This window comes from Netta rufina (genome assembly GCF_964035555.1).
Source record: "Netta rufina genome assembly, chromosome: 7".
NCBI lineage: Eukaryota > Metazoa > Chordata > Aves > Anseriformes > Anatidae > Netta > Netta rufina.
Window position 1 is genome coordinate 16,607,390 of NC_140130.1, and position 27,812 is coordinate 16,635,201.

A 27,812-nucleotide genomic window follows, 5' to 3' on the forward strand; every position below is an offset into this window, starting at 1 on the left:
GCAAAGGGTATGTATGAACACTGGCATGATAGTTATGTGAATGTGTTTTCTCTTCTTAAATCTAACTTCCTTCTTAACTCTACTGACATAGGTCAGCCCTCCTGCTCTACCATGCTTTTCTTATAACTCTGCATTCTTTTCCGTGTTATTTTATTTTTTGGGTGGAGGAGGGCTTATATTTTTTGCTTTGTCTCAGAAGATTCAGTGTATTGTGGGAGGTGAGGCAACACTGGTCTTGGCAGAACACCACAAAACCAAGAGAGTAATTAAATGACGCAAGCCTTTGATTATTTTTCTCTCTCAAGCTTTCTGGCACGGCTGGGCATTCCGATTGCAAAAGGAGGATCAGGAGGAGGAACTTCTAAAGATCGCACTCAGAATTAGAGGGACTGTATCAGATTCCTCGCTACTCTAAAGCTCGTCACTCTCAAGTTCTGGAGTTGCTGCTTTTTTCCTGTGAGGATAATGTCTCTTTCATCACCCAAGACAGAAGGAACTGAAAGAGAGCTGCAAAGACTTTGTTATGGTTTTGGTTTCAGTGCTCTCCTACTAATTGGATTTTTCCCGTCTTCTGTGGGAGGATTATAAAAGAATTAGAAAAACTGTTTTGGGGGGAGGGTGGGAGGGAGGAGGGAGGTAGCTGTTGTTTTTCTCCTTGATTCAGGGACCTCCTTAATCTGCCATTTGTTCCCTGAAGTCACTACCCACTTGGAAAAGGGAGAAACAGCATAACAGATGAACTTGCAAGACGATGGATTCCTTCCCTCTGCAAACTTTGTCTGTGGCTGCTTGTAAAAGAGGGTTTTGCATATGTAAGCATCAAATGAAGACTAGCATCCTGGGCTGGATTTAAAAGAAACTGCTTCTGTCCTCAAGAAAAGATAAATTCAATTTAAACTATAAATTACAGAATATTGGACGTTGTTCCAGTTCTGAATTTTGGTGAAAGAAAGGGAAGATCTTATCACGTAAAACACTGTACCAGCCAAAGCTTACATGTTCTACAGCTAAAACTGGAAGATGTCTTGGAAAAGAAGTTACTTTTCTGTGGGTCGGGGGAATGTCCAGGGGATGTTTACTCCACGAAATACAACCTCAATAGCACCCAGTAAAGGTCTGAGCAATGAACCGGGACAGAACAGTTGCTTCCTGAACAGCGCACTACAGGTAAGATCACAGAATGCAAACTGCTTTTGTCATCTCCTTCTGTCTATTGCAATACTTTCTGTGCTGTGCAGCATGTACAGCCAGGCTTGACTGTGTAATTGTTTGAGTCTAGGTAGAAGAGAGCGAAGTTGGCAAATGCAGGTTAGCTGTGTTACAGAACAGCTCTGGGAATTTCCAGTTTTTCTTGGTGAAATTGACAGCATTTGCACAATCACATAGTGCACTGAGTCCTTTCTGTGAAAACGTATCAACCAAAGGTGAACATGTGTAGAAAATTTATTTTAAAATAAGAGAATATTGAATAGGTTTCAGTATGTCTACTCCTAAAAGTAATTTTTTGATGACCCAAAGGGTTAATGATATCTGTACAGAATATTTTTATGCAGTCCAGTTTCTTTTTTTAATTGCTGATTTGTAGTTTAGTTTAGATGTTTGAGTATTTACCTTTTGATTTATAGAAAATAATCTTCCTCTGTCAAAATGTGGTGGAGTGGCTGCTCTGCTTGCATTGTCACTGTTTGCATATTTGGAATGGCTGTTTGCGTTTCGGCCCTTCTCGCTGAAGGGTTTCAAACCCTTTCTCCACTTCAGGCTCCTTCCCTTCGTATGACTTGTTTGTGTAGCACACACTGGGTCACTGTGTCTTTTTCCATGAGAAAAATGAGCTGCTCAGCTAGCTTCAGGATAGCCTGGTGGTACGAATAATACAAATGGAAACTCTTGTGACCCTCAAACAGCTTAATATGCCAGGAAGTACAGGACCGGGTACAAAGGAAAGTGCTCACAAGAAGAGTGGAGTTTCCAGTGATGTGCTGTATTGTTCTGTGAAGCTGTAAGGTGTAATCACCGGCTGCCTCCTGATGCTGAGTTAAGCCGAGGTCAGAACTAAGCGGAGCCTAATGGCAGCTGCACAGCATACAAGAAATAGCCAAGTGTGCGACCTGGCCTGCAGTGTGCTGCATAAGCCATTTCCTTCTGAAGCTCAAGAGAGATAGTATACCAAAAATATTTACAGTTAAAGCTGAATACAAATAAAACAGAAAACAAGATGATTACCATTTTACAATAATATATACTTCTGTTTTTTCATCTTATTTTTAACATTGTGCGAGTCTGAGAGACTCTTGAATGTTGTTGCTCCTTACTATTAAGTATTTCTATAAACATTCAAGATAAACTCCAGAGGCAATTACATTGAAAAATTGGACTCGTTCCTAAATGTATTATTTCTTCTTTTTGTGAAGTCTGTAGTAGCTCTTCAGGAATGTTGTATGTAATCAGATGCTTCAAAGGTTTACATTGCCTCCCAGGCCCTTAAGTATGGGGAGAGTTTGAGTATAAACATACCCCTCACAATTCAGCAGGTTTGGAAACCTGACAGATTAAAGATTCTCTAAATGCATTGATTTCGTAATACAATTTAAGGTAACATTTGGGTGCTATAATTTAGCTAACGAATTTTGAAAGCTAGCAACACTTCTTGAAAGCAGTACATTTTTTTTTCAGAATACTACATTTTTCTAGTGCATTGTACTGGACCAGTTAATCAGAATTAGCTGTTCGGTCCCTCTGCTCCTGCTAATGAAGTGTCACATGCCAGCCTCAACCTTCCCGTTCCGTCTGGAGCCTGGCACGGGGCGATTTAGGTCAGGGCTTCTTTCAACACAAGCCTCTGCCCCCCTGCCAGGCTGGTGGGACTGAGGGCAGGGCTTGCAGGAGAGCCCAGTTGCTGTTAGCTGAGGTTGAAAGAGCTAGCAGCAACCATGAAGAACTGACTGTGAAGCACCTCAAAGCAGTAATGTCGCTGCTGTACATGTGGAAATTTAGATGGTTGCCCAAGGTTGCGCAGGTTTGGTGGTAAAACAGCAATAAAGCTTGGTGCTATCGCAGCAAACTGCCTTGCACTGGTGCTAGAAGGGCGTACGAAGCCTGCTTGTTTTTATGTGCTGTGATCATTACCACAATAACTACCCACACTGCGTAGGGTTAGAAATCCACCGGTCATCACAAGATGTAAATGCACTTAGTAACGATAACAGTGGGCACAGGGAATTTTAGTCATTTATTGTTTTGATGTGGAAGATCTTGTTCATGTGTTGCTCCTTCTGGCACGTGGCCTTTCTGCTCAGAACATTGAGGTTGCTGGGGAGGAGGAGTGAAGTGCCAGGAGCTTACCTGCATGGCTGTTGGGGCTTCTGACAGCTCTGCTGAGGTTCGCAGTGTGGCCATGCGACTGCTCACTGTGGTCCAAGCACCAGGGAGCAGTCAGGGCACCTGCAGTTGGAGCTGGCAATGCCACACAGGCAAAGCAGCATGTCTTTAGTCTAAAAGCATGTGAAAAGAAATTGAGAGGTATGTCCTGCTCTAAATTAAATCCCAAGTGCTACAGTTCTTGAGAAAGTAAGGTGAGAATACCAGCTTGCTGATAGCTAAGAGGCACACTGTGTTAAAAGTGACATCCATTAACGCTAATGTGCTTCTGGAATTGTTTCACATGCATTTTTAATCAAAGCTTTATGCAGCATATTCATAAAATCATTTGTGCTCCTCTTTGTGTTTCAGGTTCTCTGGCACCTGGACATTTTTCGTCGCAGTTTCCGACAAATCACGACGCACAAGTGTATGGGTGATTCTTGCATCTTCTGTGCTCTCAAGGTAAAGGTTGGAAATAAATTTCATTTATTAAAAAAAAAAAAAAAAAAAGGCGTAATATATCACCAATATTTAATTAACATGGAAATCTGGAAATTGGTGAGAGCAAAGGTGAATCTGATTAGTGGCTGGGTGCTGATACTCATAGTGCTGTTCTTAAAATGTTCCACTACATTGTGAAAATACTGTACGTGAAGTTACAGATAATAGGACTCTCATCAGTGAAGTGTGGATCATCATGAACCTCTGTGTTTGAAATGATCACTTCATGCAGAAAACCGTCTATTTTCTTTTTGTGTTTTTCTAATTTGTCATTTGGTTTATTAATATTTTATTGCTTATGGTTTAATATGTTCTTCAGAATTTACCTTTCCTTCAGAGCTGCTTTAAATGTCAACATGGAAGGCTTTTCTGTTCAAAGCTGTTGATTATGTAAGGCTAAAAGGTATTTTCTACTGTAAATATTGATGTTTGTATCAAAAGGCGCAACTCTTTGTGGTCTCAGTTTTAGAAAACATCAATTCTGGTTTTAGATGCTGATACAGTAACTGTCATAGATGCTGCCTGGACAGTCAGATATAGATACTAGTTCTGATTCCAAGTACTCTTGTGTACTTCCTACATCTCCTTTTGTTTCTACCCATTAATTTTTAGTGCTTCTGCTGTTTTGTTTTGGTTTATGTCCTCTTTCTTAAATTCTGTAAACCCAGTGCTGCCTCTTATCTGGTGAGAGAAATGGACATAATCAAAACAGGATGAAAAAAACTGCCTTTAGTTTTCCTGAGCAGTTATTTCTCTCTCTGAAATTGGTACTGAGATATTTTCTTTGATCACAAATGGATGGTAAAACTTAAGTAAATATTTAAATTCATTTTGGGAGAACTTAATGTAATATAAATTCTGTGTTCAGAAATGAAAAGGAGAGACAGCATGTCTTACCATATGGCAAAATAGAGAGTGCAAGGTTTAAATTAAGATCATTTGAAGTTCACAGGTGATGTACTATAACAGCTGTCTTGTTGCTGATAAGTGACTGTGAAGGTGAGAGACAGACTTGAAATGAGATAGCCAGGAAGGTTTTTGATTGTTCTGAAGGGTTTTTCCATTGCAAAAGAACAGCAAAGAGGAGACTCTTAAGGCATGAAAGAGATAAGTAATTTCCTTTTGGAGGGGAATCTATATCAACACATCTGTTGAAATGAAGAGACAGGATGGTATTTACAGTGGTATCTTCAGAAGAGGATGTTGTGGTAAGTAAGGAGCAGGATTGCACATCCAAAGTGAGAAATACAGCTATGCAGACAAATAAGAGATATTGAGTATATCCCCTTCCTTGTAGTGAAATGGCTGAGACAGACATGATCTGGTTTGGGTTTGTGAAGTTCAGTGGGATAAGTGATTTGAAGCTCGTTTTTTGGATCATTCCCTCAAGTATTGCCAGGTGATTGCTGGCATTCTTTGGTAGCTGAGGGCAGAGAGAAAAGGATTTGGGAAATGATGATCTCTGTAAATTTTTACTATTCTGGTGTTTAACCTAACAGTAGGATATGGCAAGAAGATACCAAAAGTCCGACGGCTTCTGCCATTTGACTGAAAGTCGAGTGAACTCTGAGGTGGAGTTGCTTGGGCTAATAGAGATATTAGTTGAATCCTTACTTGACATGAGAGCACTGAAAAAGGAGGGGAAAAAAAGCCATGTGAAAGAGGAGAAGATGAACATTTATCTAACTGGTATGGAAAAGTGAGCTGTGAAACAAGATGCTTCTGGATTAGCAGTACCGGTACAAAAGGGCAAAGCACTTCTATAAGACTGGAAGGTGGCGGAATCTCTGCAATATGTATTAAAAAGCACACATTGGGTCAGAGTGTGTTTAGTTTTGTTGATAAAATTCTTACTGCACATTTCAGCAAGACAGCAGAAGTGTGTCATTATAAACTTCTTAAGTGACAGGTAGAGCAGTAGAATTCACAAATCTCATGCCAGCAGCCATATGCCTACTTTGAAATTATGCAGCCTTTGAAAAAAATGCTGCTCTCTCTTCTTGCTCACAAGCATCTTTGAGGACTTTGGTTTGTTTCCTATCTGAAGTTCCTACCAATGACATCTTCAGCTGTAAGGTGTTACAACACTTAGGTGTTCAGCAGTTCTTGCTTTTTGCTAAATCCCGAAGGTGTTTTGCACATTTTAGACAATTTAAATCTGGCTGCATGTGGAATTGTAATAGCTCACAAAACTTGGTGCACAAAGAAAAATTCTGAAGAAACGCATCAACAATCATGTGGACAAGTATTTCTGAATGTGGGCAGTAATGAGTACTTGACAAAGAAAAAAATTGAATTTCAACAGGCTTTAATCCAAACCAAAATTATTATGTATTTTCATCCTGCAGTCTGTTCTTTGTGGGAAATACCAGTGTTCTACCCAAGCCTATTCTACAACCCTTAGAGTGTTTACAGACACTTATTGTAAAAGTATGCAAGAGAAAAATTGTGCAGAAATCTGCTTGTAAGAAGTCACGGAACTGTCTTACTCCTGGTTCCTGTATGTTTATTAATTTTTAAAGCATCTCACAATTTTGTTTTTCTCTGAGCAATGTCATGACAAGTTTCCACCGTAATTAAATTGTATAAAATGTTATTTGTATGTAAGTATTTGAAATATTCCCTGATAATCAGTGTTACCAATTCAAATATTATAAAGATGTGCAATAAAGAGTGTCACTTGATTTGAAATTGGGGATGTAGCCCTCCCTCCCCCAAGAAGCAAAGAAAAGAACAACTACAGAACAATGAAACCTCCACTAACACCAGAGATGTTGCTTGTCTCACAAGTGTGCAACTGAAAATGTGGGGATACTAAATAACAAAGGGATGCACCAGGCATAGCCCCAGACTATGGAGATGGTTGCATTCATCTTCATAAACTCCTTAAGCAAAACAGTACATGAAAAACAAAAAATCCCAAAAGGCTGTTGAAAAGCATTTACTTGTCCTCTGCTGCCCTCTGGATAAGTCTTTTCTTTCTCTGCTGAAAATGTCAGTGCTGCCTGGCACACACAGTACGTGTAAACTTGTATATGACAAATGGGATAATATGTGTAATACGTACCTATTACTGCAGGCATCACCAGGAGCGTTCTGTGTCCTGCTGCAGCAGGATCAGCCCTTCCCATCCTTGCTCATCTCCTCCCCTGCCCCGCTGTTCTTGCCTGCTCTGGAAGCCTCTAACTGTTGTCCTGCCAGGGTAATGGCAGCCTAGCCTCCAGCTCTTTGACATCCTGTTTCTCTTGAATCTTGCCTTAGGCTTTGCTAAGATGAGGGAGAAGATATGGCTGGATCCAGTGGGAAGCCAAGAATTTGGATCTCTATACCATGCGAAAATGTCCCATTAGGGTCTGGGGAGAGGTAACTAGCCTTGCATGCTATCAGGTGGAACTGCCCAAGACGCTGGCCAGAGCGAGCGAGGATGGAGCAGGACGCGTTTGCTTTTCTCCAAAGCATGCTGGCATGTTCTGATTCCAGCCTAGCTTGTGAAGGGGGCAGGACTTGGGGGAATAGTCTATTTGCCACCCCTGCTCTCCGTTTGCCTTCGCAGGATACCTTCTGTGTTGGTCAGAGAGGGTTCGTGCTCCTTCCCCGATTGGAATGGTTGCCAAAGGAGACACTTCCCGTTGACTTCAGAGGAAGACAGTCTTCACCAGGCTAAATTTAGCCTTTGAATAACACTAAAGTAGTTATTTTTTTCGTGCTTGCTTGGCTTGCTGCAGCTATTTCTAGGGATTCTGATGTCATGCTCAGTATTTACTGTAAATGCTCAGCTAGCCCCATAAATATTATTTGATTTTAATTTACTTTATAAAATGAGGGATCGCAGGACAGTGATGTTTGTTACTAGATATCAAATCCCATTTTAGTTTTGTGCCACATTGAAGACATTTACTGCATAAATTCTTGAAGTAATTTAAAAACTTGCTGATCTACCTAGCTACAAAGTGAGCCTTGAAATCCTTCCAGGCATCTGTTTGTTGGCCATTTTGAAGGAACATTTCTCCAACGGCTGTAAAATACAAGGAAGAGCTGCAGAGACTGTACTGGAATCCCAAACACTGTTCCTATAGATGTTGTGGCGTTATTCAAGGTTGTTTGTTTGTTCAGTACACTAGCTGTCCTTACCGCTGTGTCGTTTGCCTGCTGTAACACTGGAGCAGCTTTTTGATTTATTATTAATGTTGAAATCTACTGTGTTCTGTTTTGTTTTCCTTTTTCTAGAGCATGACTTTGCTGTGCTGTTTGTTTATTACAGCTGGAAGGGGGCAGGAAGGGGGAAATCCGTCCACTGTGCTGAGCATGCTACGGAGTTTGTTCTCCTTCCAGGGATTGTGCTGGGAGCTCTATAGTGCCAGGATATAGGACAGAGTGTTTTTTGTAGTTTGCAAGAAAGAATGCTCTATTGATTGATAAATTCCAACAGGGCTGTTCTTTTTTGTAATTCTGTCATGCAACAAAAACAGGAAGAATGTGAATTTTCTGCTTAGAAATGATTGTTTTCTAAGGCGAAAACTGAGAACAATAGGATATTGGAATGCTTAAAGAACTGGAATTGCAGTAATTCATGGGTCTGATTAGGCGCCTATTTGAAGGATTTGTTATGAAAAGTTCATGACATGGCTGAGACAATAGGTTGGCTGCAAAAATCTTGTTCTCTTCTTTTGTGCTTTTTTGGTATATCTTGGGCTACAGCAGTATTGAAAATATATATTGTAGAATAGACCATAAAAGAAAGGAATAGAGGGAGGTCTAGGTTGATTGTTATCAGACTTGCAGGTTTTTGAAAGTGATACAGAGACAAATAGGGTCAGAATTATTTGCACACCTGAAGGCAAATATAAGGAAATAATAATAATGAGCTAGTGGAAATAAGGTAGGTGGAGATTTTTGTAGCTGGATGGGTGAAAAGTGAGTTTAGCAGGCAGAATCTCTATTGAACCAGGTTGCTGTACTGAGCAGGAGGAGAGTGATGCTCTAGATGTGAGGTTAAGTATTGTAGACAAAAAAAAGCTTTAAAACAAAGAGCTTTCAATTGAGTTAGAGCAAGAATAGTATTGATATGTTGAGCAATGGGATAAGGATTGGCTATGTTAATATTTGTAGCTTTTACTAAAAGGCAGAAACTGTTAACATAGGCAATACTAAAGCATTTGGAGAGAATGTGTTTTGTTCTTTGAAACAAATGCGTGCTGCAGTGCTGTCCACATCCAGAAGTAACTTCTGCTCAGTGCTGGAAGAGAATAATTGATTCTCAGAAGGCTGCCAAGGACAGGACTCAAATTTACAGTGCATGGACACTGATCTGATTCACTAGCTGTTGCCTGTTGTATTCAGTCATCAATTTATTTTTACGCCAGGCTGCTTCTACGTGCTGGATTAAAAAGTCACTGGTAAACGTGCATCAAGTGGAGGGTTTGTTCCATCAGTCTGGTCAGATACATAGCGCAAATGTCAGCGTACCCCCAAACTGAATACTTTGTTCCTAGGTGACTTCAATGATCTCTTAGACTGGGAAGAGGGGGCAGGATTCACAGATATTTCAGCTTCAGAACTTTAAAAATAAGTCTGAAACTTCAATCCCAGGGATTATCTCGAAGAATAACTACTGTCTTGTTTTCTAACCAAATGAAGCACAACTCATTTTATGATCTTGCATGTGAATTTCAGCAGTCTGAAACAAAGGCAAGTTTTAACTTCAGCAGTTCCATAATATCAGTTGTATTCCTTATCTCAAGCCATAAAGCTTCCTTTGAAGCTTTAGAAAGTTGGTATTGATCCCCAGACTTCCCAAAGTGGAGGAGGTGATTCCAGAAGATCACTGACTCTGCAAGCCCTTGTTCTGACAGGTTGCAGAAGCCCAAACCTCTAGTAGAAAGGACAAGAAGCTTCCAGTTAGAAACTAGGGAAAAAAAAAAAAAGCCTTTTGAATGGCAATAAACCAAGTGAGGCCTTAGAATAGATTGCCTGGGGTGGTTAAGGAATTTCCAGATTTGGATGCATCTGACAGCAAGCTGGCCTAAGATCAGCTATGTGAAGAATATAGTTGATCTTGACTTAGTACTTGGGCATGGACCAGATGCAACTAGATGGGCTTCAGCAATTTATTTCTGTAAGGAACAGTTGTGCTTCCCAATTCTGCCGTCTGCGCTGTCCTTTCCAGACCCTTGCAGATCTGTAGGGAAGGAAATACGGAGAGAGACAGGCTTTTTTCTTTTTTTCTTTTTAGAGACATCAGGAACGCAGTGTTACTAGAGTGCAAACTTCCTGGCTGAAATCCCTTTCTCATGCTCTTCTGTAATGGCTCATCCCAACATGCCAAGAACAGATCATCAGTATAAAAATCAAAGAACTGCAGTTAATTCAGTATTAGGAATTGCTCATGTTCTATGCTAAGCCAGTACATTTTTCTCTTTCAGTTCTGATGCCTCGATTTGTTTTAATGAAAACTAGTAAAAATAGGCAAAGCTTAGCTTATTCATAAGGCTTTTAGTGGTGTCTCTTCATATTGTGGCTGTTAAGGATACTCTCAACTGTATTGGAATGTAGCCATTGCAAGAGAACTTCAGTGCAGTGAATATGCCAGTGGGGTTTTTGCTATCAGGAAGTTTGGAAGAAAATTAAGTTTGAATGTTTTGTATATGAAGCTATCATTAAGTTCCAGAAGCACTTGGAGAAAAGTTGTCATCAAAACTCCTGTAGCAGGACCAGCAGTGCTTTCCTGGTCTGCGCCCAGCTGGCTTTCAGACTGCATATGGAGCAAATGTAAGTGGTTAACAGTGTAACTCGAGGGCAAGATCTGAAGTTAAGGAGAGAGATCCAACTTAGATAACTTAAAATGATGAAACATCAGGAAATGCCACACCTGTCCATCTAAGGCTGAGAGACAAGACTGACCTGTTCTGAATAAAAGAGGAGCGAAGAGCCTATCTTGAAAAATGAAAAAAAGGGGAAACAACTCCCCTGTCCCCCTCTGCACCTCCCCAAGCAGAAAACAAACAAGAAAAAACAAACAAACCACCAAACCTTGTGCTCAAAGTGAGTTTGACTCCATTGCAGGTGCATTTAGGGCTTCCTACTAGCTGCTGTGTTGTGTTTCAAAGTGTTTTAAACTATGCTGTGCAAAGATAAAGTAAGATTTGATCTTTGTTAGGTTAAAATGCACAATTACTATTTTTAAAACATTTTAGTCCTCAAAATTTAAAGAAGACTATACCACTGAGTTCCATGTCATTACAAATCTTGAAAGACATTCTTCTATGTAGTCTTTTAGATAGCACTGGGAACTTCTGCAGCTTGATTTTACATATTAAAATTCTTTACAGCATTCTTTGTTACTGAATTATTTCTGTTCTGTGGTTGTGGTAACAAATTTCACAAATTTCTGCTATTGTATTTAATGAAAGTTGTTCTGTTTGTTTTTATAATCTTTATTTTTAGTTGTGAAGGCTGCAATTTTGTAATGAAAAAAAAAAAACAAACACCACAAAGCAGCAAAACTGCAGGATCTTATGGAATTAACTCTGAAACAGTTGCTTATAAGCATCAGGATCACATTTTTCTTTTTCGAATCTGTGTTAACTAACAGGGTACGTTGCAGGTAAAAGTAGAGTATGCGTTATTTTCTCAAAGATGGTTTTAGTCTGCTCGCTTGTTGGCTTCTGTTTTTCCCTCATTAGAAGCCTGGGCTGATCCTCCCCCTGCCAAGCATTCAGAGTTATTTCAGAGCTCTCATTGGAGTGAACGGTCTTGTCCATCAGCTCCCTGAGTTAGGTTGCGTGCCAGCCGCTAGACAAGTGCATCAGTTTCCAGTTCTATGAAGTGAGACTGATGATAACCAGAACGAACATGTTTATAAAGCACAGTCATGAATATTTGCAAGTGCTCCTAAATTGCTTAATGAAAAGTGTTCCAGTAGGATGGAACTATTTTTCACTGCTTTTGGTTTTTGAGGTTCACTGAAATGAAGAAATTTATTAAGGAAACGTGAAACTTGGCTCTGTTACCAGTGTGACAGAAATCGGAGTCAGGATTGTTACAGACAGACTTTGTCATTTTTGTATATGTGTGTATATATGAAAGGTAGCTGAGGAAAGGTGTTGTCTGTAACTCATGAACTGTGAGACTTCATTGCCTCACAGCCTTCTCTTCGTTATTTTCCATTTCATTTTCCACTAATAAATGCAGTAATAGAAGAGTGACAGTCTTCAGCACAATGGTCCCTCACCTATGAATAAGCACCATAAGCACTACCAAAATAAAATTTAAAATAAAAAGCAGTAAAGAGAGATGTGGGTTTTACCTGTGTCAGATTGTGTCAGCGCTATAAATTGTGTGATTTCTACAGCCAGAGATGGAGCAGACACCGAGGTTGGTTGGTTTGGGCTGTGCAATGACCGATGTGTTCTGCACTTTTTCAGCTTCTTCCAAGCAGATGAGGTGGCAGAGCTTGGCAAACCTTCTCGCAATTGACTATTCACTTTCTGATAAGAAACAAATAAAGGTAGTTAAAGGAGAATAAGGTTGAAGATTTTTATTTCCAATGAACGTTAATTCTCTATGTCGGGGAGAAGCTTTCAGTAAGTAAGGGAAGTCCCCCAGGAATGAACATCGTTACAGATTCTCATGATCATTGAAAGAAAAATAAATCCTCAAACTGGTTTGAGACTAGCTTTCTCATTTTTGTTTGATTTGTTTAGAAGGTAGAGAAGCCAAGTAGTGTATAATTGAAGATGTTTTTTCTTTTTACTAGAGTAAGAGTAGTCTTCTTCTGCGATCTTTAGGGAAGTTTTATAGGGAAATATTATAGGAAAATAGATGCAGAATTTTGGTACTGACGCTGCTGAAAATATTTGGTTTCCATATGAAATGAGGTAGAAGGAATAGAGTGTTGTAAGAGTAAGAATTGTCTGGAAATAAGTGCTAGAATTTTTGACTTAGACTGAGGATCTTGCATACAAATCTTTGCTTTTTGGGAGGGTGAAATGAAAATGAAATAACTGTTCAGAAGATCTCTTGGAGATTACACGTGCACACAATAAAAGTGGGGTTTTAGTCAGCTGGGAATATGTGCTGGACTTTCATGTGTATAACCTGTGTTTAAGGTGATAATGCATCTCTATTAAACTACTTGTCCTTGCAAGTGATTACCCAGATGAGCTGTGAGTTGCGGGTATGAAAATGCAGGTGTATGGCAGCAAAACAGCTGGCCATGTACTGGAGCTGCTATTCAGGTTGTGCCTTTTCTCCTGTGTGCAGACCCAGGCATTATCTGATTCTTACTTGGGTAAGAATTTACTGGAAAGTAAATTCCTGCAAGATTACAAGCAATGCATTGTGGGCTGAGAAGTTTGGAAAAAGTTGAGTGAGAGGGAAACAGAAGTCATGTATAAGAAAGCTATTGGTGTGGAATGTAAGAATCAAGAGGGAGAAATAGGAATGAAAAGTGTGGATGTTTTGATGTCTTGTATTTGCTCTGGGAGAAGGTCCAAGGGTGATTAACATAGAGGAAAATTTGCCCCTAGGCTCCCAACCCTTAGTTCTTTGCAAATGTGCTCTTTGAAATGAAAGGAAGGGAAACACCACAGAGATAGATATGGTTTCAAAGGAGAAACTCCTAGGATTGTCACTTGTAGTCCCTGTGCAATACAAATATGTGCTGCTTGATCAAAGTGAGTTAAAGGTTTCTTGTTTCTTTTCAAACAATGTATTAGTCACGTGTTGCACGTGTTGGAAAAATACAGTGACTGAAGTATTTTTTGTTTTTCTTATTAGAGTATCTTCAACCAGTTTCAATGTAGCAGTGAGAAGGTACTGCCTTCTGATGCCCTGCGCACCGCTCTCGCGAAGACGTTTCAGGATGAGCAACGGTTCCAGCTGGGCATCATGGATGATGCTGCTGAATGTTTTGTGAGTACAGTTGAAAGATGGTCTGAAGGCATAGGTTCTTAATCAAATTGATTCTTAACCAAATCAATTCTTAATCCAAGTACAAGCATGCCAGCTTTGCTACTGGATTTGAATCCTCTCAGGCAAAGCGCCATTCAGAGTGGAGCCCTTTCTGTACATTACATCTTTCACTTCCTGTACCTACCCAATTTGACAGTAGCGCTGGAGGAAATTATAGAAATGCTAAATTCATATAGCTGTTGTAGGTCTTCTCCTAGCCTTCTAAATGAGTTTATGATAACCCAAACTATCCCGTTTTGTAGAATACCATGACAGAGAATAATTGTCTAGAAAAACAGTATAGTTTAATAGGCCTATTTAAAATGGAAATAGATCATATCAATGAAGCCTTGAAGTGAAATAAGGGAGGTGAGCCTATACAGGAGCCCCTGTCAACACAGCGGTGATAAATCTTTGTGTGTAGCCCAGCACATTAACAGAGGTCTGTACGTAGTAGAACATGGGAACTTCAGATTTTGTTCCTTTCTTGAGAAATCTAAATAGCCCATCTATTTCTACAGGAAGAGTCCCCACAAGCACGTTAGGTTAACCATACTGGTACAAAGACACTTAAGAGTGGTAAGAGTTCTATTTTGAGGTTAAACTTTAAGGCAGAGATAATTCCATAGCTTTTCACTTGGTTAACGTTTTCAGCCCTAAGGGCAGAGATTTAAATGGCAGAGGAAGAACTTAGGTATTAAAGTTCAAAGGAAGCAGTTGTAGTTCAGAGTTATTTTGCCTACCAATTAATTTTGACCTGGTTATTGAAGGCCTATCAACTATCCAGGCAACTTATGCTAGTGGTGGAAACTGCTTCTGGAGAAGGTGGCAGCAGCCTGCTGTCACCAACAGATAATGTTGGCAACAACGGGAGGAGCGGAGGTCTTAGTGGACAAGAAATCCTAGGAGCTTTAAAACAGATGGAGTTGTCTAGAAAATGTTTAGAGCTTTTGTTTCATGTAGGACTTAGTCTGCCTCTTCATTTACTAGTTGTCCTCCACTTTTACAGAATGCAGATTAACCATATTTCAAACCCTTTGTGGAATATAGAAATTGGCTAGAGTTATTTGGTGTTGATGGGAAGTTAGTTGCAACCAACTGATTTTAAAACTGCTGTGCCTGTTACATTAGGTCAAATCTACTAATTTTGAGAATTGGACAGGATAATCTTCAGGGGTACCTGTAAATAAATGGTTAACTGATATAGCATTTAAACTCAGATGTGGTAGCCATTTTCTCTTATAGCAAAGAAATACCAAATCCCTTGTTTTCTAAGCAGGTTTCAAAAATTTGTCTTCTGTCTCTTTATATAGTACTTATAACACTATTCATTGCATCTGACATGCTTTTGTGATTTATATTCTACTTATGTCTACGTCTGAAATGACTTAATGCTTTTTCACTTCTCTCTTGGACTAGGAAAACCTGCTAATGCGAATTCACTTCCACATTGCGGATGAGACAAAGGAAGATATTTGCACTGCACCACATTGTGTTTCCCATCAGAAGTTTGCGATGACCTTGTTTGAACAGGTGAGGTGATGATGCATGTTGCATACAAATCACAAATTCTCAGTTTCACATTTTTCAATCCAAAGACATGCATTGCCATGGTATTAAAAAAAAAAAAAAAAAAAGGGAGCATTGCTGTGAAAATGCATCTACTTGTGTTTTTAATCTTGTCAATATACTACTTTTTCATTCTCTTTAGTGTGTTTGTACCAGCTGTGGTGCCACCTCCGACCCATTACCTTTCATCCAGATGGTACATTATATCTCCACAACCTCACTTTGGTGAGTTGAGACTTTTTTTTTTTTTTTTTTTTACAGGGAAAAGAGCTTATTTATACTGGTATTGTGATTTGATCTTTACCTTCAACACTAAATGTCAGGAATGTGGTTTGTTTGAAGTTGGAGGATATTTTATAACCATGATAAGGAGCATGAGGGCTTAGTGGAGCAGAAGTTATCAACTTAGGCATGGATCAGTGTGTATTCTTGTTTACGATTCTGAATCCGACAACTCTAGTGCCAAGGACTCATGTATCTTTTAAAAGACCTTAGTATGTGAACAGGTGAGTTATGATAAGTGGGGGGAAAAAAGCTGGAAAGGACCTTCAGATGCCTAGTCTGTCTTCCCATTCAAAACAGGGATAAACTCAAAGCCAAATCAGGCTGTTCAGGGTTTTGTTGAATTTGGGAAATGTTCGGGGACAGAAATTCCACGGTCTCTCCAGGTTATCTGTTCCAGAGCTTAACCACTCTGTGAAACTTTTTCACTATTTTCCCCTTATCAACAGGGACAGTCTTCTTATGATAGGAGATAATCAAGTTGGTCATGCGTGGTTTGCCATTGGTAAATCCATGCTGACTGGTTTGACTTACCTTCTTGTCCATCTTATGCCTGGAGATGATTTCCAAGGGCATTTGGTATACCTTTTCCCCAGACGGTAGAGCAAGATTGACCAGCCGTATTTAGTTCCTTGACTCCTCTTTCTTATTAATGTTGAAGATAGATATAGCACTTGCTTTTTAATAGTTGTTGGCCATCATAACCTTTCATTAAAGGAGCTTTTGCTGCTCTAGTTCTGTTAGAATTCTGTTGAATGAATTCTAGAAGAGATAAGTTGATTTTTCTCTTCCTTTAGTAAGCTGCTCTTCAGTTATAGTCTGCCTAAACCTGATAGAGGTAGAATTCTGTTGTTCATTTCCATCTCTAAATTTTGATTGGGATGAAAAACTGTGTGTGTTGGCCAGCATGAGAGAGCAAGCCTGAAAAGGTTGTCTTAAGCTGCTGGTTGCTCTTCTCATTCAGATCTCTGTTAAAGGCTACTACTAGCAGTATATAAGGCATAATGTAAAGCTAGGTTTCATTCTCCCTTGTGGCTGCTACCTGCCATTCCACCGTGCTGTGCTTCTGTAAGTTACAGGCAGAGACAGTGTATTAGAATATTATTTATTAGAATTGCATGAAAATAATTATGTAAATGGTATTCAGTATTGTATATAAAAAATCTCAGTAACTCTTGAGTTGGATATTATTTTAAAAATACCAAGAAAAAATGCTATGTTCGTTAGTCTTTTTATGTACTTATCTTTCTTTTAAACTGGACAGTGAAATCAATTAAATACTGTGCTATTTTTTGTCTAGTTTTCTCTGTAGGGATGTGCTTTACTGTGCTAACATCACTGTTGTGGTAGCCAAAGGGAAGCATTTTGAACAAATGCTTCATTTTGAAATTAAGTATTTCTCAAAATGCTAAAGCTTGTTTTTAAGTTGTAAATTTTAAGTCAAATCAGAAACCTTTCCTGTTTTTTAATAGTTTTTTTCTTCCATATTACAGGTGACATAATTCACAGTTAATAGTGGTGTTCTTTGTACTACATTAAATATAAAAAATGTTTTGTATTTTAAGGTTCTTAACTTCTTACATAATTTAAGGGCAACGTTCTTGCTTAATGTGTTTTTTGTTCATTTTTATATTCTTGTTAACCCTTTGTTTCCCATCCTTTCTCTATACTAAAGCAATCAAGCTATTTGTATGCTGGAGAGACGAGAGAAACCCACTCCAGATATGTTCGGAGAGCTTCTCCAGAATGCCAGCACTATGGGAGACCTGAGAAACTGTCCGGTTAGTATGCTCAATTTTCTTAGGAGGACAACAGACGGGACAGAAGAGAGTTAATAGATTACACTGACATATACCTTTTAATTCATGAGCATTTTCAAGATTTAGTTCGTTGTAGTGATTGGGCTTGATTTTGGTACCTCTCAGTTACTCAACAAAGGAAATGAAAAACTTCTGATGCTGTGTGCTTTCTTGTCTAGAGGTAAGTTCTAAGAATAGGCAAGGATATAGTGCTTGGAAGGGGAATAAAAACGAATGTTTTTATTGAGCTAGAAGCCACACAAAAAGGTGGTGAGAAAAACTTGAAAATGTTTACATTGCCCACAGGGAATGTGCATGCAGTCTACTCCTGTTCAAGTCTGTATGGCTGCTAGAAGTACCTATAATATGTTTCCGTTCAATCTCACTGAAACTTGTTGAGGACTCTAACACTAACATGAAGCAGCAATTGTCTGCTTTTATTGTATGAAGAAAGTTCTGGGATCTTATCTTAAGAAACAGAGATGACAAAGAATTTGGAAGCTATATCTGTATATAGGAGATGTCTCTATGTTGACAGTAGTTTAGATTATCTAGCTTTTTAGTAGTGTTCCCAAAATCCGTCCAGTTATTCTGGTGTGTTATTCTTTTCTGTGAAAGTAGGGTGTACCACCTGTAATAAGAGCATGGGAAAGGAAGTACTTCTTGTAGAATCATCTCAATAACACCATGCTATGACACAAATGTAACTACTCTTGTACCGGTTGTTGTAATTACATGTACAAGATTGATTGTTTTGCCTGGATGAGATTCCATTCAACTTCATCACTACTGTTCAGCTGGGATAAATTATACTGTTGACAACACTGTTGTTCTTGCATCATATAGCCAAAATGTTGGTCAGAGGCGAAGAGAAAAGAACAGCCACTTCTCACTGCCAGAGGATATTCCAACAGCAAGGGCTTGTAGGCTACACGGTGTATTTGCAAGAGCTATGTGAAAGGCAAAAACCACCACAGAAAATTTGAGGGAGTACTGTTCTGGATTTCTGGCTGACATACTCCAGAGTATGGAGAAACTGACCAGAAAGCGTAGGTTATAGTTGTCATGAGTGATGATTGGAATTTAACTGACATAAATTCTTAAAAAGAATATGCCTAACTGATAGCCATAGGTGACCGTTCCTAAAAATGTTCCATTCTGCTATGCAGAAAAAGTCTGACAAAGTTCAGCTGACTTAAGTCCTTATATCAGTTGGGTTGAAAAAAATACAAATAGTTTTGGGTAAGCATGAAGATATTTTTGTTTTTAAATCATAAGGGCTTGGTTTCTAAAACAGGAGTTTGATATTTTGTTCTACCTTCTAATTTAGGTATATTCAGATCTAGGGCCTTAGGTAGTTATGCAAAAATAGTGATCATCAAACTTTTTTTTACATATTGATTAATAGGTAGGGCAGGAAACAGCTGCATAATTGCTGCTTTGTGTAATGCTACTGTTTGACATCTCAGGAGCCTGAAGTGAAGCAATACCAGGCTCTAACAGGAATAGCTTGTGTGCCTATTCCCTGAGGGTGGTGTAAGCATTTCCATTTTATGCCTGCCTGCCTGCCTCCCCCTTAGCCTTCTGTAGCTTGTAACTTTGAAACATTCACTTTTAGCCTCTATGTAGGTGTTAAATTCTCTTTTGGCTGTTGTCAAATAGTGGTTTACTTATGATTTAAAATAAAAAATAAAAAAACACAAATAGATACTGTTTTATTGCTTAAGAGATTCACAAATCTTAGCTAATAACTAAAACAAGGGAAATTTGCTAGAAAGACATTCCTTGTCAAGGTGAGCTGCTTTGTGTCTGAAATACTCAGTGGGGTAAAATTGCTTGCCAGCCGGCCCTTTCTGCCTCTTTGTTTAGTCGCAAAATCTTATTGAGGCTTAGCTAAGGCTGGACTAATAAAGCTTCACTTGCATGACTTATTAGGATTCCATTACAAAAATTGCTTCTGTTAACTAGTTGAAACACAGGTGATGTCAATTTGAGCTGGTTTGGTTTTTTTTGGTTGGTTGGTTTTGGTGAGGTAATCCACAGGAGTGCTTGTACTTTATCCCTTACAAAACATGTGTGAATATAGTCATCTTAATATTAAAGCCTGATAAATACCTGTAACGTCAGTCTTCTACCCATAAAAGAAATGAACAAAAAAAACCAACCACACAAAACAAACCAAAATACCTCAAGCCTACTTTCTCATCATTGACTTGTCACTAAACTGGAGCTTTTCCTTTTTATTTTCTTTTGGTTTTGCCTGTTTTTTTTGTTAATTGGGACTGAAATTCTGGTTAACATTCTAGGTTGTTGTGGGGAGGAAGCCTTTTGTGTTCTCTTCCAAAGGTGTAGTGTCAGGCATGACTATATTAAACGGTGAAACTGTTCCTTGCAGACATGAGAAACTATTCTCAGTAGGAAGATGTTTTTTCTGGAATCTTTTTCCAGAGGTGCCTGTATGACCTGCCATGGGGGGAAAGTGAGTTCTAAGAGACTTCTTCATAGTTATCCTTAAAAATAAGAAGACAGCGTGCTCTTTGCTAAAACGACTGTGATAATTTTTTAATTCAGTAGGTGAACTTTTTTTCATAATGCTTTAAAGATGCTGTTAGTTCCAACAGATAATGGATAGGAAGGAACACTGAAAAAATTGTTAGTTTTAAAACAAATTTGTTAGCCTTAAAAGCAAGTTTCTCTCTGAAGATCTTTTAAAACTAACAATATAATAAATAATGAGAATATAAAAATATATTCTTCATAATAAAGAATTATTTTAACTAATGTTATAATAAATGGAAAATATTTATTTTCAATGTTTTTGTTTTAAATCCTCAGAGTAATTGTGGGGAAAAGATACGTATTCGTCGTGTGCTGATGAACTCTCCACAGATCATCACCATTGGCTTGGTTTGGGACTCGGACCACTCTGATCTGGCTGAGGATGTTATTCACAGCCTGGGCACTTGCCTTAAGCTGGGAGATGTGAGTTTTTTTGTAATTTCACAGTACCTAAAAGCATGCAACCTTTCTCGTGATAGTCTGTAGTTGCTGGATTGAGAAAAATAAGTCACCACCTCTACCTTTTCAGCCTCTGAATAGAGGGCAGACCAAAAGATCTGGTCTGATTCTGAATGCTTCATAAAAACTGTGAAAGTACTAGCATAATCATGTGTTTTCAGCTATATTACATTAATGTGTAAGGTGCTTGAAAATAAGAGAAAATTACTTCAGAAAACAGTTTGAATTAAATACATAGAAGTGTGAGAGAATTCTGATTGCGGTTTGTACTGGTTTCAATTAAAATACATTTGTACACTTTCCACTACAAAGAACAGAAGTTTATTACTTTTGAACATAAAATACAGTTTCTGTTTGTTGTTTAAATCCTCTTTGTTTACACCTGTAGTTGTAACAAGGAGAAATAACTTATAACTGAGCAGTCTCTGAGAAATGGTGGGTGGCTGGCATTGTGTGACTGACTGATAGGTTAAATTAACTCTAGTGTATGGGATATGGAGCTTTATATATCAGAGGATGCACTTATTCTACGTCAGTTTGTTTTAAAGCTAAGTAATTCATATATTGAATCTTGGCTGTGCCATATTCTAGCACTGAGATATTACATTAAAATACATGTACAGAAGAAAACATCTAGTGCTTAGTGAACTAAAATCAGAGCAAGTTAATGGAAGTGTGGTTAAGAATGCATGGTACTTGCATAGTAAAGCAGTAACTCGCTAAAAAATGAGTCCAGTGCATTTTTAAATAAAACATGGTCAATTAAATTCAGAAAACATTGTTGTATATGCCAAATTCTTCTGACCTACTGTTGTCTTCATTTCATCTTCTTTGCTTAAATTAAAATAAATGCCACTTGTTTACTGTCAGAACTGCTTTATTTCTACAAAGTGATGAGGAGTAACGGTCCTAAATGGTATTTCATATAATCAGAAAGCATAACACAGTATATGGAGAATTTCTTCCAGTGCAAAGTAGTTTTGCTTGTATTCATTTTTAGAGTAGAACCACACTAGAAATTCAGAGAAGTTATCTATCACTGTAAACATCTTTAAAGCATGGCCACAGTCTCCAAGACTGACTCAGTTCTCGGGCATTTGGTGAGTTGATAGCAGTCTGTTCCTGGTCTGTGTCTCTAGGTTCGTTTAAACATTGGTCAATTACTTTAGTCTTTGACTTGTTTTCTTAATCTAAGCAAAAACAACGATGCCTCTCTTGTAGTACTTTGAGGCCTTCAGATGCAAAACAGTATATAAAATGCTGGGTATTTTATTGATTTCTGCTTTAATTTTTCTTATTTCCCTTCTTGAAGCTCTTCTTCAGAGTAACTGATGACAGAGCAAAACACTCCGAACTGTATTTGGTGGGAATGATTTGTTACTATGGAAAGCATTATTCTACCTTCTTCTTCCAAACGAAAATCCGCAAATGGATGTACTTTGATGATGCTCATGTCAAGGAGGTAAGAAAGTAATGCTCAACAAATTCCTAAGAGATTATTTTTCTAACTAATTGTATACAAATCCATACTGTTCTTCAAAGATTTTGAGAAATTGTGTGTGTTTTGCTACTCTAGTTCTGTAGCTCTGTACCTTTTTGTGAGCAAAGTAAAGCATTCACAGGAAAGCATACCAGAAATCTCAGAAGCCCTATTCTTAGTTGTTCTGTCGGCTGCCAATCTTGCTTTCATGTTGTTGTTTGAACCCCCATTGTTTATTTGTGCACACAGTTGACATGCTTCGCTTTCCCTTACTGATGAGTGGTGTTGCTATTTAGTGCCTGCTTTTGGAGTTGCTTGTTGAAGTATCTAGATGCCAGACTTCCCTGGTGGTTGCTGCCAACGACCAATTTTCTACTTGTTTGTCCCTTTATTTTAATTCTCACCAAGCATGAGGTCCTTGACATTACAGATACCAGTGCTGGAATCCTGGCACACTGTTACTACATCCCATTAGTTTGTTTTGCTTTATTTCACACCACTTTCCTTTTATTCCTTCTAGTCATGGAGGTACAAACATGAGAGAGGAAAACTGTCTGCTAGTTATGCCAAGCAGAATCTCGAAGGGAAAACTAATCTTTCTATTAGTTCAGTCACATTTATCTGCAGCAAAACTGCCAAGGATGGGTACTGCAGTGCTTCAGTTGAGTAACTGTGTATAGAGTAGATTTGTTAGAGCAGATGTTAAGCATATTAAGTGAAACCCATATTAGTATATGGGGAAGATTTTTGAGATGAATATGGCTATAATAATTGTTGCCTGGCTATCAGAATGCTTGTGGAGATTCTTCTAATAGCAGAACAGGTTCACACGCCAAAGTAGCTAGCTTTGAATTAAATTTGCTGTCATGTTGGAAATGCGATTTTTTTTTTTTTTCATTTTGTTTATGCTGGTGGATGGATTAAGAAATTTTGTTAAATCTTTGGCTTTGACTGATGCAAAACCATAACAGTTCAAAGGATGAACAGCTTTTTATTAAAAACAAAAATTCAACCCTCTGGAAAGGAAAGATTATTTTTGTGGTCATGTTTTTTTGCAAAAATTATAATTTGTTTAGTCATAAGGAATATCTTTGATTTTAGTTGAGTTGGTTCCTCTGTGTTCCAAACATGTTCTTAGCTGGTGTCATAAGTGGTGCCTTTTTTCTTAGATAACGTGAGTCTCAGAGGAATGGAAATGCCTATTTTAAGGCAGTTTTGAAGTGTTTTCCAATACGTGACCACTGGTCAGAGCTTTCTTAATGATTCCCGTTCAATACTGGATATGGAAGGAGTTAAAGAATGTCAGAGGAGAAAAAATCAAACTCTGAAAGAAGGGGGGGAATAGACACTGTTGTAGAAAACGTTGACAGTCCTTCTTGTGTTATCTTGTCGTTGTTTTCAAATCAGATTGGTCCAAAATGGAAAGATGTTGTGACAAAATGCATTAAGGGTCATTATCAGCCTTTGCTGCTGCTGTATGCAGATCCAAGAGGAACTCCCGTGTCAACACAAGACTTGCCCCCCCAAGTGGATTTACAGCAATATAGCAGGACTTGCTATGATAGCGAAGACTCAGGTAAGCAGTCTGGACTGCAAGCTTATGCCTTATGCTGTAGTGTTGTGTGTGATTTATTTTTTGTTGTTCTGTGTGTGTTTTTGTTAGTGGGGTCTTTGGTTGTCAAAGCTGATCTAGAGGACTTCCAGTATTTCACCTTTGAACTTCTCTTTCAGTCCAAGACTCTGTTGATTGTTTGTGTAGTAAATGTTTCCAAAAAACGTTGGAGAAAAACTAAAAAAAAAAAATAATAATAAAAAAAAAAGGCAGTGAAAGTGTTGTGGAGTGGAAGCAGAGAGGAACAATAAATGATGACTTCAAGGACTAGGTTCACAAATTCATGATCAGTTTTAACAGGAAGGGAATAATAGCTGAGTTGCATAAACTCATAGAAATGAAAGGGAGCTGCAGAATTACTTTATCCCTAACTTCACTCCTGAATTTAATCTGTGAAATATGAACTGGTTTGTGGGAGACTAAAGGGGAAGGGATTGGTGAAGGCATATGCCTGTAGGTGATGATTACTTCTTAATTCTTCATGGTCTGTTTTGCATCAAAAAAGATTACAGCTGCAGATGCATAGCACTTTCTATCAAAGAAGCTTTCAACGTCTCTCTGCTTCCTGAATTCTTTGTATTGTAGGTATTGCATTGAATCAGAAACGTCTGTCCTACTAAGGTGCTTCAGAGCTTAGACCACTACCAACGTGCTGAACAAAGTTCTGATGGGCTATTGGTTTACTGAATTTCTGGGATGATTTTGGATGTTAAATGAGGCCTCTAGAGACATTCTGAGAAAGACATGCAATTGCAATCTAGATAGGATGAAGAATAGAAACTGGGTGTGGGCTTATTATAATGGCTTAGCAAAAGAAGATGGTTTCTATTTTTGCATATTTGCGGAAAATATCCTGTATCAGAGATGGGTTTATAGGTTGCCAAGAACAGCAAGGCAAGACTAAACCCAGAAATATAGCATTTTTCCAGAATTCTAGCCTATTTATACAGTGTAATTCCAGGAATATTTTATGGTTTTTGCGGACAATAGTTGACCAGGAAACATAAAATTAGCTAATCCGTAGAGAACATCTGTTATCCCCTTAGTTATGTGTTGACAATCTACTCATAATGAAGTAAATCTCCAACTCTTCTTAAAATAAATGCAAATAAAAGCAGAAGGAAGAAAACCTTCACTTCTTACTTGACGAGGTGCTTTACAATTCATAAATCTATCTTCCTGTTCTGAAGAAAACCAGGAAGTGGGGAGAGGGCCTTTGATGCTATCCATCAGTTGTGAGCATCTCTACAAGTATCAGGTCAATATACGCTATATATAAACTGACCTTGTGGTTCTGCTTTTTTTTTTTTCTCTCCAGGAAATACCTAGCTAACACTACTTCTCAGTGTCTCCTCAGTATCTAATATTATTGTGTTCTAAAATGACCTCAGGAAGCTGAACATAAAAATATGTATACATAAAAAAAAAGTAAAAAAAAAAAAAAAGTGCTTTCTTTCAAATTAAAGTCAGAAGGTTACAATGAGTAACCTGCTCTCTCATTTCAAAAACACTTGAGTTGCTCAGGCTTGCTTGTGTTGTCTGCAGTGCTCAACATCGATACAGAACTTCTGAAAGAATTTGTGAGATACTGTAGGTTGATGTGCCAGAAAAAATCATACTCTACATAATTCTCCAATCAAATATAAATGGATTGTTTTTTAGTCTTGTTGATATCCAGAGTTTTCTATCCTAATCTAGCTTTTTAGAATGGCCTTTTTGTCTCGCACTCAGTGTGAATACTTGAGGACTGCTCGGTGTTATCAAATATCCACAGCCCATAATTGAGAAATGAACTGAAATTGCTTATTCTTAAACTGTTAATCACAATATCGTACCTGAACTGTTGTTGATGGGTTCAGGTAAATGCATCTATTCACATCAAAATGTAATACCACAAATTGTGGAGGAAAGATTGTCGAAGATCCTGGTATGAAATGTGGAGCGAAGTCCGAATAATTTCTCTTAATGTTTTTGATTTTCTGCTGAATGGAGACTTCAGTTTATGAATTGTTCTTTACTACTCAGTTCCACAGCACTGATTCCTTTTTCCTATATTCGTTTTTCTTTCTGAAACTGTCATTTCCTAAAACAGCCTCTGTTCTGTATTTCCTTGGACTTTAAGATTTTTAACCAGTCAGGAAGTGGGGAGAATTTTGAGTGTAAAAGCTTTTACATTGCATGAAGTAGGACATCATCTTACAGGACTTGGTCTCAACAAAACTATGAAGCGGCCTCAGGCTTTGTGCAAAATGAACCATAATTTTCTTCTTTATTTTTCCGCATTTTTTAGTTTCTCCACTGACAAACAAGTATGAAACAAACATTCTGTATATTCTGGAGTGTATACAAAACATAAAATGGCCAACAGTCTCCCTGCTGTTCAGATTTTTACTTTTGTATAATGAAAGTGTTGGGAGGAGGTTGTCCTTTTCTTTTGTTTTAACAAATTTAAGTACTATACTGAAATTGAATCATGGTGGTTCATCCATTTCAGTATCCCAGTGGACCAGCACCAGCTTCTATAGAAGAAACAGTATGAAGTTCTAGATGGGCTTTTGCTTCATAATAGATAAAATGTTGTTGTTATTATGACTTTTGATGTTATTGTTATCTTTAATAATGTTTTGTTCTTGACTAGTTTTGTTAATTTCAGTGTGGTAGTAGTGTATACTTTGGTAGGCTAATTGACATAGTTTAATTTTGCATAATAAATAGATCTGATAAATTTCAAGTTACCAGAGAGAGAGAAATAAAGGTTTTGAGAGGTATGACACCCCTTTATCCTCCCAAAGGAGACAACTTTTCCCATAAGATGGGGTGTTCTGGGATTTGAGCTTGTATATTAAGTACTCTGTTCTTCCAGTTAACTTATGTGTAGCTGCTTCTGTAATTTGACATTATTTTATTTACTAGGGAGAGAACCTTCCATCTCAAGTGATACCAGGACAGATTCCTCTACTGACAGCTATCCGTATAAACAGGCACACCATGAGTCTGTGGTCAGTCATTTCTCTTCCGACTCGCAGGGGACCGTCATCTACAATGTGGAGAATGATGCAGCTTCACAAAGCAGCAGGGATACAGGTAGCAGATACCATTATATCTGAGTAGTCATTGTCATTAAATATGATGAATACAGTGGAGCCCCATGAAAAATCTTTTAATGTAACCCATAACAGAATAATGAGCAGTGCTTAGTATCCAGCATGGTTTTGGTTTGCAATGAACCATAGTATTGACAAAGATCTACATAATTTTAACTGCTATTGACCTTTGTAGACTAGCATCTAGCCAGGTAAAAATTTACAGATGCTATTTCTGTTATCCACTATCCACCTGCTCTTTGTGTCATACAAAATCCTGGAATCTAGAGTCTGTTGTGCAGTACCATTGTACAGTCTGGTAAGTGTTGTGTGTGCAGTTTGCTCATTTCAGGAGTTGCAGCTGTCTGGGAAAGCCAATTCCATCACCAGAATCTAACATACGTGGGTACTAAAGATTTCCTGTGTAAGTGGATGTTGTTAGTATTTACTGCACTAAGGAGGAGCATAAGATGTTCCTGTTCTCCTGCCTGTGCTGTGGAGACAAGTTGACCAAGCATTCACAATAGGAAGGGAGTCTGTCTTCATATTCCTTCAGGCAGCTGAACAGTCAGCCCAAAGACTAGTTCAAAAGAGGTTAGCTGGAAGTCTGAAGGCTTAAATCTGTATTACTCATGCCTAGTGACCCCAGTCAATCTGTTTCTGCATACAGTACTAACTTCAGTTCTCAGAAAGTAGTGCATGAGTCAAGGGCAGGCTTCTCAAGTGTCAGAAATGTGACCTACTAAATACATTTGAAGTTATTTTATTGTGCCTTAAAAAACTTTCTAAGATGACAAAACTGTTGAATCAGCAACTGTTGGTTGCAGCAGTGTCAACAGCTAACACACCACTATGTCCTTTTAGTTGCAAAATAGTTGCTGTCTTGTGATAAATATATTTATCTTTAGTTCATTTGAAACCATCTATGTTGCAAGTATTTTTCACATCTGAACCTAGAAGAAAATGGTTTGCGTAGGCTTTCTTCAGTGCTTTTTCATTCTTTATCAAAAGTCTAAGCGATTGTAATTCATGGTTTTAGGTAATTTAAAGGCACTTTCAATGTGTTATGAAATATTTAGCACTGTAGGTTCTGGTATTTGTCCTCAGAGTGTGAGAAAGAAGGGAAAGTTGAAGCAGAATTTGAGAGTGGTAAGGAA

General features: G+C 38.3%; 1 protein-coding gene across 11 annotated transcripts in view; it reads left to right on the forward strand.

Annotated features, from left to right (window-relative positions):
* USP54 (ubiquitin specific peptidase 54) overlaps nt 1-27,812 on the forward strand; it is a 98,479-nt gene that overhangs the window by 47,508 nt on the left and 23,159 nt on the right. For 9 of the 11 annotated variants that reach the window (XR_014618629.1, XM_084290533.1, XM_084290541.1 and 6 more), the window contains exons 2-11: nt 306-1,167; nt 3,730-3,822; nt 13,639-13,773; nt 15,232-15,345; nt 15,524-15,606; nt 17,339-17,444; nt 20,298-20,444; nt 21,793-21,942; nt 23,368-23,536; nt 26,486-26,656. Coding sequence is in view for 10 of the 11 variants with exons in the window: in XM_084290533.1 (XP_084146659.1) it covers nt 1,021-1,167; nt 3,730-3,822; nt 13,639-13,773; nt 15,232-15,345; nt 15,524-15,606; nt 17,339-17,444; nt 20,298-20,444; nt 21,793-21,942; nt 23,368-23,536; nt 26,486-26,656 (1,315 nt within the window). In the remaining variant the exon portion in view is untranslated. Of the gene's footprint in view, nt 1-305; nt 1,168-3,729; nt 3,823-7,122; nt 7,225-7,853; nt 7,958-13,638; nt 13,774-15,231; nt 15,346-15,523; nt 15,607-17,338; nt 17,445-20,297; nt 20,445-21,792; nt 21,943-23,367; nt 23,537-26,485; nt 26,657-27,812 lie in introns of those variants that run through there. The other 2 variants (XM_084290539.1, XM_084290540.1) reach the window with 2 other exon arrangements.